The 12,782-nt window shown below is 38.7% G+C and overlaps 1 protein-coding gene across 1 annotated transcript in view; it reads right to left on the reverse strand.

Annotated features, from left to right (window-relative positions):
* Window positions 1–356: 356 nt before the first annotated feature.
* The window catches only part of LOC124622892 (teneurin-m), a 119,166-nt gene continuing 106,740 nt past the window's right edge, over window positions 357–12,782 (reverse strand). Inside the window, exons 23-25 of the mRNA XM_047148682.1 lie at window positions 6,260–6,437; window positions 4,492–6,091; window positions 357–3,690 (exon numbers count right to left, since the gene is read on the reverse strand). Of these exons, the coding sequence (XP_047004638.1) occupies window positions 2,789–3,690; window positions 4,492–6,091; window positions 6,260–6,437 (2,680 nt within the window). The 3' untranslated portion in view covers window positions 357–2,788. The remainder of the gene's footprint in view (window positions 3,691–4,491; window positions 6,092–6,259; window positions 6,438–12,782) is intronic.

Consider the following 12,782-nt stretch of genomic DNA (forward strand, 5'->3'; position numbering starts at 1 on the left):
ATGAAAACAGAGTCTGGCAGAAAGTTTAGTTTGTTTGTTTTCAGTTATTCAGATCATGCTCTATTAATTGTCATGTGTAAGAGGGGTGGGAGGACTGTGCAGTTACGACCCTCCGCCACACACCGTCAGGTGGCTTGCAGAGTATGGATGTAGATGTAGAAGTGTAGGATAAGATGGAACAGTTTTTTATGTGCTGGTATAGAACAGAAATTTGACAGAGATAAATGTTTTAATTTGCTTCTTCAGAACAGAAATTTGATGTGGATAAATGTAGTTCACTGTTCTGTCATCAGTCTTCATGACCTGTTAGAAAATAAAACACCAAGGAGATGGAGGAATTATTTTCAAGTCAACTGTTTAAATTTCTTTCATCTTTTTAATTAATAATAAGGTCTATGTACAGTTAGTATGCAGATTTGTCCAAGTGAACATACAGTACACTCAGCTATTACTTTTCCTATACACAAGGGCATAGGCCAAACAAGTACAACATTGGGTAGGAATCAGTATCCCATTTCTGCTTAGTAATAAACAGTTCTAAAGACAAAGGAATCCGTGGACCCACTCACAGGCCTTCTATTGTTGCAGTCCAAGGCCTTTGTGCATTGTCTCGGATGCCTGTTACATAATAAGAATTGCACAGTTTTTATAAATGAGACTTACAAGTTATTAAGTATTGCTTCCTTCTTAGTCAGGTAAAAACCTCTGAAAAAATATCTTGTCTTCACCATGGCATAAAGCGCCACACTCTTCACGCGCTCTTCTTTATATATTTACATATGAGAATCAAAGGGCATGCATGTGACTGTACAGAACATTACATATGTATATATATAGTTTTGCTTTTGACAAACAATTATAGTGTGATACATTTAAAAAAATAAAATATAGGGGCATAAAGTGACAAATAAAAATTCGTAATCAAACATCTACAATGAAAGGTACATATAATTTTTTATAATACACATTAAATGAAAACTTTCGAAAATTTCACTTACAAGAAAACATTAGCATATAAGATTTATTAATTAATTTCACATTAAAACAGTGATAAAAATTCACTGAAATGACAATAAGAGACATATCTGTCACATTATTAAGCACCAAAGGCAGAAGCTTTTATGGATACACAGTAGAAAATAAAAGGCTTAAGCCTCTTCATATTCATACTAGAGCACATACAAGCTCTGTAACCTAAATGTCACTGTTGCGGCTAGACAAATGCCAGCATTATTTCCTCCTTACAACAAAAACAACTTTAACAGCACTGAGGAAACCATTCAAGGAAAACAATGTCTCACTATGAAATTTTGCAGTTGAGTCAGTTCTACAATATTTCTAGTGCAATGCAAAAAATCACAGACACTGAAAGTTTCCGTTGTCTATATATTGCAGAGACATAAGCACAATGAGGAACAGTTCCACTTTCTTCCTTGAAGTCTTTGTATGTGGATATATTCCACAACCTCACTATTAACAGCTTGCTATCAAATGTACATGCCTGAAGTATTCTCATTGCACGTCATGTTGTGTTAAATCTTGCAGACAATTTATGCATATTTGAGGAACTCACAGTGTTTATATTTTGCACCACATTTAATTTTGTTCCTCCTGCATCAACATCTACCCTGTTTCTGCATGTCAGCATAATATTTATTTTACACCACAAGACACAGTGATTCCTGCTTTTGCAATCCAGCCTGCATAAGTACGAAACACTTTCACCTTACATAAAATCACTCGTAACCAGTCTTCTTAATTGTGTTAATGTTGTAGGCCTATACATTCATTTTTTTAAAAAATGCGATTAACAATTGCCATTGTGAGATTCCAAATTATTTAATGTTTAGTATGCCGTGATCTGCAAGAAAAGGGCTCATAAAAATGCAATAATGGTGTTAAAATGTCCACCATGTCCATAAATAAAAAATAACTTTAACATATTTACAGTCTCAAAAAATGTTCCTTCCAGTCTGTACAATTATTTGTTTTTCAGTCATACATGGAATATTGCTTTTTTTCTAACGTGATTTGAATACCATTATACTCCATGTGTCGCACATATTAAAGTTCTTGCACACAAAATCATCAACAGCCTTATTTAAAAATACATATTACTTCTGTGAAATTCACACACATGCTATTCAACAGTGTCTGCTTAGTCCTAAGCTATTCATTTAGCAACAATTAAAGTTTGATCATAATGCCTGTTGGTTACAAAAAGTGAACTGTGAAATGACTAGTGGTTGAATATGGAAAATATGGACAAAATTTTCAAGTATGGTAATAACTGACCTCAGCTTTATTAAGTGTCCCAATTACTTGTGGCATTACGAAAGGTCATTTTTTCTTAAATGGGTGTATCATTAACATCTTCGTGGATGAGTTTGTATTTTCTATCCTGGCACTACAAAAGTTTTGTGATATTAGAGTTTTTCAGGGGGATCAGCTTGTGGTCACTGTCATGGATTTTTTACTTGACCATCCCAATAAGATGCAAGGTACGATTGGGGGGGGGGGGGGGGCAGGTAGCAAGGGGTTTCACATAACTGCAGTAGTTTGATGAATCTTCAAGTTGGAACAAAATAAATGTACCACTGCACTACTGGCTTCCAAACTAATGTATTATTGTAAACAAACTGAAAAAAAAAAAAGACAGACCCTTTCACTTGTGACTTAAGATGTAGAGTGTCTGTTTGTGTTGTCTGACTTTCAAGACTGGTGGTCATAACACCAAGCATTAAGTGCCGATGTTTAAAGGAATTGATGATTGTGGATATTTTGTACATCACGAGTCATGCCTGTGCCAGCGTAACCTGCGATTTCCACTCTTCCGTCGTTTACGTTTTGTATCTCGACGGAAAGCTACATTTCCAGGATCATCAGCAAGTTGTGGGTAGCGGTGTACACTATGAATATCAACTCCCTCATAGCCATCCACTCGTCCATGCAGTACTAAATCTTCCTTTTCTTCTTCAGTCCAATCACCACGACCCTGGAAGCCGGCAGCAACAAGTTGTTTCTCTAGTTCCCATGCTCTCTCCACAGCTCTCTTATGGGCATGTTTCAGTATTCGATGTCTTTCTTGTTCTGGATCTGCACCATACCTAATAAAGACTGCAGCATCAGGATTGTGAAGTCTCAGTTCCTTAGTGCCACTAGTACCATGTTCTGCTGATTCATGTGCTGAGATATTGAACATACCACCTAACCTTCGCAGTTCTTCTTGGTCATCTCTTATCTTCAAGATATTGTCTTTGACAAAATAAAACACATCTTGATCATGAAGACTGAAATGCAGATCAAGAAAGTAAGAATTGTTGAAAACTGATGTCACAACATCCTGCACAACGCTATTGACGCCTTCAACAACACTGACAATAGCACGACCCGACACACGAGAGATGAGAACACCTTCTCCAAACACAGCTCTTCTGTACGCTACTCTTGGGAGTAAGTTTCTTGTCTTTGGCTCCATTTTCAGCAGTGGCTTGGGAACAAAACCTAAGTCCCGGAATTTTTCGTTCACTCTGTCCACAATGCATTGCAATCCAGACATTACACCAAATTCAGGGGACAGTTGGCGTGAAGTGACCATTGCTTGTGGTTGGTATACTGTGCGAGCTGTGTAGGATGATCCAAGCATACTGTCGATGTCGTAACCATAAAGTTTTAACCAACTTGGAAGATCTGAAAATAAAAAGTATTTTGGAATATAGTTTTTATTTTAACAACTAATAAAAACTAATTAAATATTTTTTTACATCAGTAATAACAATTAGATCTAGTAAAGAAAAAATAAAAAACCATAACAATTATTACTTAACTTTATTTCTTATTTTATTTTACTTTACTTTTTTAGGGGAAAGAGTAAGGAGGTTCTACATGACAACCAGTTTTCGATTATAAGGCAACAGAAATTGTTTTGTAAAACATTTTGTTATGCAGTTACAGCTTTCACTGGAAGTAAAACATCCATATCAGGAATCAATATGGGAAATATATTGTAAACTAATGAAACAGTTTCATATGAATCAACAGATACATGTGTGTGTGCCGATATTAAATAGCTTGTACATGAATGATGGGCTTGTTGCAACTTCTAAACCTATGTAGTTTTATTTCTGAAAAACTTACTATAGATAACAAAAAACTGCATGTATTGCTGCAACTACACTCTAAGAATGTAACAGTACATTTGTTTTATGGTAGTCTGCATATCTAAGGTGTCAAGTTTGTTTTCCGGTTCATTGTTTCCTAATATCTGATTATTGCACAACTTGCTAAGCAAGTTAGGATTTTTTAAATAAATTATGGATCTCATTATTGTAGCTACACATTAGTTAAGCATAATGCTAGATTTCTTTTCCGATTTTATTCCAGGGAATTATCGAAACTTTATTTACTAGTGCATTAGTAATTGTTTTGAATCAAAGGAAAATTCAGTTGAGAAAACTAATAAATTAATAAATAAATTGCATTGTCACTTACCTGTCATGTAATTGATGACATGCCTGGGATTAATCGGGTCATTGTTGTTAAACCTGTAGATGAAAATATCAGTTGGTGTTGTGAGTTGGTTTGCCATTTCTTCCCACGCTGGAGTCATCCACTGGCCAACAACTGGATCATAAAGTCTCTTCTTTATGTACACAAGACCAGTATTTGGGTCAAAAAGGCCACCATGGAAGTCTACAGGAAGGTAGAAGTCTGGATTTGAATCCTTGGTTACTTTTCCAAATGGTGTACGTCTAATTTCCTTAATTATGTTTCCATTTGTGTCATACAGTGCTAGAGGAGAACCATTTTGATCTGAAGCAACATAAAAGCGCTGTTCTGATGTTTCAACGGTTATTAGAATTTGTCGTTCATCATAAAGTAATCTGAATGTGCGTCCAGATTTCGGAAAATGAACATGAGAAATTAGATCTGGTGTGCTTGGATTTGCATAGAAATACTGAGTAACATTGCCTCGTTCGTCATGCCAAGACACCATTCTTCCTCTATCGTCATAAAAGTACCATGTTTGAAATTTATCTCTTTCAAACGCGTGGATTAATTGGGCTCGTGAATTATAGCGATATTTCTGTTCCCCTCTCCTCACAACAAATCCTCGACCATCATAGCTGTTGAATTCAACATCGCCATACTGCACAACTCTGTCTCCACTGTCATAACCAAGTGAGATCTTTTCTCCTTGTTCAATTACACCAATAACATTGCCATTTTCATCATAAACATATTTCCAGTTACTGTCACCTACAACTTCCATTACATGTCCATCTGCGTTGTAAGTAACTTTGTCTGTGATAGTAACTCGTCCAATTGTAAATTTTTGTGCCTTAATCCTGTTCCGGTTGTCATACTCTAGTTCCATTCTGTAAACATCAAATGTTTTAATGTTTATAAGTATTGACTTTATCCTTCCATGATTGTCATAATCAGTGATGCTGAAAAACTGTTTACTTGTATCCTGCATCACAGAGCGATTGAAAGTGTTCCTGTAAATACGCAGATCTGTCACTCCTTCAAGCATGCCCAAATTTTGATTGTATTTCAATCTCAACTGTGGAAGCTCTTTTCCATTTATTTCAACATCAATGCCTGATATTCTTGCATTGCCATCATATTGATAACGAAAATGTGCATTGTCCAGTCCACTTTTACTGCCAAATTTAAGTCTTTCATCTTTCAAAATTCCAGCATGGTAGCGATATTCTTGTTTCAGTTCAAAGTTTGGTTCCACAATGTCAATACTTTTCACCAAACTCGTAGTTTCTTGGTAATTGTAATGGATAGATGACAGACCTGCAAGAACTGTTTCAAGTTTGCCGCTCTGATCGTACACATAGGCAACTTTACCAGACTGATGTGGGTAAACTTTTGCTAGAATCTGGCCATCATCATTGTATAAAATTTCATATGGGTGCCGATTCATTGGTGAGAAATACTGATATTTGAAGAATCCAAGGGATGTCTGTAAAGAAAAGGCATGGATATGGCCTCTGGGTGTTGTAAGTGATTGCAGTGCTCCGGCTTCATCATACTGCAGCAAGTAGTCACTTCCTCGTGGTGTTGTGACTTTCAGTGGCTGTGAAGAAAATGAAAACAGATTAATTATATATTTAGTAAATTTATAATAGTGTATAATTATGTAATGCAAATTTTATATCTTTTTTTTATTACTTTATATATATCACATTAAAATTTTTAAGCTCTTTGTGAAATACATAAAAAACAAGTAACTCAGTTTCCATACCAGGCTGCTAAACATATCCTTGAATGCGTAAATCATTGATGATCCATCACCATAACGAATTTGATTGAGACGCCCAGCTCTGTCAAATGCGTAACTTTCGTTGAGTTCTCCCCATCTCCAGCTTGTAAGGCGACTAAATCTGTCATACTCAAGTTCGACACCAGCAAATATCCCATTCCTGCAAAAAATTTAGTGTTTTTTTTAATATGTTGGTATGTTTTATTCTTGCATTAGCATATTTTTGGGTGACTGCGACTGAAGTAATGAGTTTATTTAGGAAGAAAGCGGCTGAAAAGGTTAGCAAAAGAGATTAGTAAATACAGAGGGGTCCAGAAAAATGTAGACACTCTTTGATAGTTAATGTCTTTGGACCAGAAGACATATTTGTGTGGTAGTGTAGCCCATTCTTTTCTCCAAAGATCTTGACGTGCAATTTCCAGCAGATGACAGAGCAGCAATGAATGATGTAAGATTGTCATTTGGGCAATACCGGGCCATCGTATTGAAGTGGTACTGGAAGTCGGGAAAACATGATGGAGGTACAACCTTTAAGTGGCATAATGTATACAGAACTCAACCAACAACATGTACAATTCATCATATTCAGGATAAATTTGAAGCCAAAGGTACCGTTCAGGATGTGCGTAAGGAAATGTCTGGCTGACCAAAAACATCAAAAAGTCCAGCTTCCTGCACTGCTGTGTTGCAACATTTTACTGGATCACCTCAAAAATCTGTGAAGCAGGGTGCACATGAAAGTGGGGTAAGTCAATCAAGCCTACAATGACTTATAAAGGCTGCAAAGTGGAAAGTGTACATTCCAAGATGGCTTCACACTATGAATGAGGACAACCCGTATTGAAGGATCTAGTACTGCGAGTAGTTTGAAGGCACACTTCGCGAGGATGAACAGTTTGCAGGGATGGCTAAAACTTCGAATGGCTCTGAACACTATGGGACTTAACATCTGTGGTCACCAGCCCCTTTGCAGCTGGATGGTTATCTGATCTGACGAGATGCAATTCAAACTGAACAGTACTGCAAACAGCCACAATTGCATATACTGGGCTCTTGAAAATCCTCACATTCATGTGGACAAACATGTTAATCTACCAAGTGCTAATGTGTGGTGTGGTTTGTTATCATGCAGTTTGACTTGCCCATTCTTCTTTAAAGGTACCGTAACTGGTGAGATGTATCTTCATATGCTGAAAACATCGATTTTACCTGCCTTCTGAGAGGTGTTTGGAAATAAAAGATTTTACCTACAACAAGATGATGCCCTGCCTCATTACCATAGAGATGTCAGAGCCTACGTGGATGAAAATCTACCAGAGTGATGTACAAGTCAAAGAGGGACTGTTGAATACCCACCACAGTCTCCAGACCCTACGCTTCTTGACTTCTACCTATGGAGGGCCATGAAAAATGAAGTTTACTAACAGAAGCCAGCTACGCTAAACAAGGTACAACAAACCATCAAGGCATCCTGTGTGGCTATCACACCGGCACCACTGACAGCCATAGTTCAGTCAACAGTTCAGCACATCAAAGTTATCTAGCTGCTAATGGGGGTCACTTTAAACGCATAAAATAATCTTCATCCCCCATGCAAGGATTGTAACGATATTTTACTTTGTTCCTTTCATATTGACTATCAAAGAGTGTCTACATTTTGGAAGATAAATCCCTAACATTACTACACAGTAATGAGGAAGAGAAACTGTTGTTACTATACTGACCCTCACTGCTCTTGCTCATTGCTGATTCTATAATGACAGTAAATTTTTGCAATCATGCTTCATAAATGTGAAGTGTATAAGGGGATATTGAAAGAAGTAACAATTTTACAATTAATGCAAACTAGTGATTTTTAATTAAACAATTTTGACAGTACCTATTTATAAAGAGACCTATGTAAATTCAAGGCACCTGTCATATTACAAAAAGAACTGTTTTAAAAATGAAGGTAGCCATGGATAATTTAATGGATCATCCTGATGATGGCTGAAAGTGACTGACAGAAAACGCAAAGCACGATGATTGGACAGGCATTCGAGTCCTACCTTTCCTAAATTCCATCACCTGGCTTTGATGACTTATGAAGAATGAAAACACTCAGTGGGCTGTTTGTCAATCACAAGCCACATGCCACTAGCCTTCAAAATGGTGCTTCTGTCTTAAACTTATTTAGTTAGGTCTGTAACACTCCAATTACGGTGAGGTGTGGTATAAGAAAATGCAAGTTTATTACTTTCAACAAGTTGTGTCCTTATGGTACTGTTCCAAAAACTTTGATGTCGCACGAATATGCTTCTTTCTTGGTTGATCTACAATCTTGTGAGCAAACAGTTTAGAATAAATTTTCCTGTTCTGGAGAAGACTAACAATTGCATGAGCACTGGTGTATGAAATATGCCAAATGTGTTCACTGAAGTCAATAATAACAACAATTACTTGAAATACAATAATTCTTCATGTATTCATTAAATAAATTTGGCATTTCATTCAACATTCCACGTGGGAAAAATATATCTAAAAACACAGATGATGTGACTTACCGAACGAAAGTGCTGGCAGGTCGATAGACACACAAACAAACACAAACATACACATGAAATTCAAGCTTTCGCAACAAACTGTTGTCTCATCAGGAAAGAGGGAAGGAGAGGGAAAGACGAAAGGATGTGGGTTTTAAGGGAGAGGGTAAGGAGTCATTCCAATCTCGGGAGTGGAAAGACTTACCTTAGGAGGAAAAAAGGACAGGTATACACTTGCATACACACACACATCCATCCGCACATACACAACCTCTGTCCTATCCAAAGGCCTCATCTTCAGCCCCACTCCCAGATTCAACCAAACAGCCCTCGTCAAAGATTTACTGTCCTACACTCATACTCTCTGCTGGAAATATCACTTTGCCACTAAGAAAAATGATCCTAATCCTACTCCTAATGATCCAACTTCCCAAGAGACCATCCAAATTGAACCCTGCCTGGAACAGTTCCGTCCTCCGTCACAGCGGGACCCACCTCCACTTCCTCAAAATCACCCTCTCCAAACCTTCCAGGAATTTCTGACTTCCAGCCTTGCCTCTCAATCCTTCTTAAAAAACCTTAAGCCTACTCCCAACATCACCACTGCTGAAGCCCAGGGTATCCGTGATCTAAAGGCTGACCGATCCATCGTCATTCTTCCGGCGGACAAGGGTTCCACTACCGTGGTACTTGATCGTCGGGAGTATGTGGCTGAGGGACTGCGTCAGCTTTCAGACAACACCACATACAAAGTTTGCCAAGGTAATCCCATTCCTGATGTCCAGGCGGAGCTTCAAGGAATCCTCAGAACCTTAGGCCCCCTACAAAACCTTTCACCTGACTCCATCAACCTCCTGACCCCACTGACACCCCGCACCCCTACCTTCTACCTTCTTCCTAAAATTCACAAACCCAATCATCCCGGCCGCCCCATTGTAGCTGGTTACCAAGCCCCCACAGAACGTATCTCTGCCTACGTAGATCAACACCTTCAACCCATTACATGCAGTCTCCCATCCTTCATCAAAAACACCAACCACTTTCTCGAATGCCTGGAATCCTTACCCAATCTGTTACCCCCGGAAACCATCCTTGTAACCATTGATGCCACTTCCTTATACACAAATATTCCGCACGTCCAGGGCCTTGCTGCGATGGCGCACTTCCTTTCATGCCGATCGCCTGCCACCCTACCTAAAACCTCTTTCCTCATTACCTTAGCCAGCTTCATCCTGACCCACAACTTCTTCACTTTTGAAGGCTAGACATACCAACAATTAAAGGGAACAGCCATGGGTACCAGGATGGCTCCCTCATACGCCAACCTATTCATGGGTCGCTTAGAGGAAGCCTTCTTGGTTACCCAGGCCTCCCAACCCAAAGTTTGGTACAGATTTATTGATGACATCTTCATGATCTGGACTCACAGTGAAGAAGAACTCCAGAATTTCCTCTCCAACCTCAACTCCTTTGGTTCCATCAGATTCACCTGGTCCTATTCCAAATCCCATGCCACTTTCTTTGATGTTGACCTCCATCTGTCCAATGGCCAGCTTCACACGTCTGTCCACATCAAACCCACCAACAAGCAACAGTACCTCCATTATGACAGCTGCCACCCATTCCACATCAAACGGTCCCTTCCCTACAGCCTAGGTCTTCGTGGCAAACGAATCTGCTCCAGTCCGGAATCCCTGAACCATTACACCAACAACCTGATAACAGCTTTCGCATCCCGCAACTACCCTCCCGACCTAGTACAGAAGCAAATAACCAGAGCCACTTCCTCATCCCCTCAAACCCAGAACCTCCCACAGAAGAACCACAAAAGTGCCCCACTTGTGACAGGATACTTTCCGGGACTGGATCAGACTCTGAATGTGGCTCTCCAGCAGGGATACGACTTCCTCAAATCCTGCCCTGAAATGAGATCCATCCTTCATGAAATCCTCCCCACTCCACCAAGAGTGTCTTTCCGCCGTCCGCCTAACCGTCGTAACCTCTTAGTTCATCCCTATGAAATCCCCAAACCACCTTCCCTACCCTCTGGCTCCTACCCATGTAACCGCCCCCGGTGTAAAACCTGTCCCATGCACCTTCCCACCACCACCTACTCCAGTCCTGTAACCCGGAAGGTGTACACGATCAAAGGCAGAGCCACGTGTGAAAGCACCCACATGATTTACCAACTGATCTGCCTACACTGTGACGTATTCTATTTGGGAATGACCAGCAACAAACTGTCCATTCGCATGAATGGACACAGGCAGACAGTGTTTGTTGGTAATGAGGATCACCCTGTGGCTAAACATGCCTTGGTGCACGGCCAGCACATCTTGGCACAGTGTTACACCGTCCGGGTTATCTGGATACTTCCCACCAACACCAACCTATCCTAACTCCGGAGATGGGAACTTGCCCTTCAATATATCCTCTCTTCCCGTTATCCACCAGGCCTCAATCTCCGCTAATTTCAAGTTGCCGCCACTCATACCTCACCTGTCATTCAACAACATCTTTGCCTCTGCACTTCCGCCCCGACTGACATCTCTGCCCAAACTCTTTGCGTTTGAATATGTCTGCTTGTGTCTGTATATGTGTGGATGGATATGTGTGTGTGTGCGAGTGTATACCTGTCCTTTTTTCCCCCTAAGGTGAGTCTTTCCGCTCCCGGGATTGGAATGACTCCTTACTCTCTCCCTTAAAACCCACATCCTTTCGTCTTTCCCTCTCCTTACCTCTTTCCTGACGAAGCAACCGTTGGTTGCGAAAGCTTGAATTTTGTGTGTATCCCTTATTTTCCATTGTTTGAATGTAACACACTGATAGCTGACTATCAATTTAAGCATAAATAATGGTTGCACATAATGTTTTTATACAATGCACAAACATATATTACTTTCTAGATGCATCTTGTATAAATAATGTACTGTGGAAATCTCCACAGAAAAATCAGTTTTATAGGCTGTTGAACTTTTGACAAGAGGCTGGAAAGGATCTGCTCTCTTATTCTTTAAATAATTATCTGACAACAATTTAGGTTCTTTAAAAGAAATATAGAAAACCAGTTTGGATGTTGTTCTTCCTTAGTGATGTGAAACAGAAATGCCAAATTTTGAACACATTTCCTTATAAAACATACTACCTGTGAAACACAATCCCATATAAAACAAAAGAACCCTTTCAGAATTTTATTTTTTATCTGCCATATAGAGTTAACATCAGTACCATACTGAATTGGCAAAAACATGTTGATCATGACTGTGAAAGAATATCATTAGCCCCTTCCCTCACATGGAATCTATAAGATAATTATTTGTCAATAATGAAAGCTATTTCAGTGTAAATAATAAATGCTGGTCGAAGGATCTTGGTTCAGATATTTGTTTGAAAAAAATAAATAAATAAATAAATAAATAAAAATAAATAAATAAATAAATAAATAAAAGAAATCATTACATCTTCCCTAAACATCAAAAGACAAAAGAGATTACATTCCATAAATTCATAGTAAACCAGCTTTTGTAGGATAGGACAACAAGAAAATGAATAAGGCAGCCTCCTAACTACAACTCAGTTGTGACACTCATATATGTTATTAACATGAGGAATACAAGGTGTATTCAGACAGTGCTTTGCCTACATAACAATAGGTATCCCAAAACTGAACCCAAGGTAATTTGCATATAAAAAAATATTGTGTAATTTTATTGGTAGCTGCAGTTATAAGATACAACATGTTAGATTTGGCATTTTGTATTTTATAACCTGTTTTGTTTGTGTGGCAGTGTAACATTCCATGTCTTAACTAATATGAAAGTACAACATTATATTGAATAATTAACTATAATGAGACATCCCATGTTCATCTTGACAGAATTAAATTCACTTACTACCATATGCTGGATGCTGGAGTTATACAGAAATTGAACTATATCAGTACTGAATGTGGGAAACCTTGAACAGCACAGACAGCATATGAA

Source organism: Schistocerca americana, chromosome 7, assembly GCF_021461395.2.
Source record: "Schistocerca americana isolate TAMUIC-IGC-003095 chromosome 7, iqSchAmer2.1, whole genome shotgun sequence".
Lineage (NCBI taxonomy): Eukaryota > Metazoa > Arthropoda > Insecta > Orthoptera > Acrididae > Schistocerca > Schistocerca americana.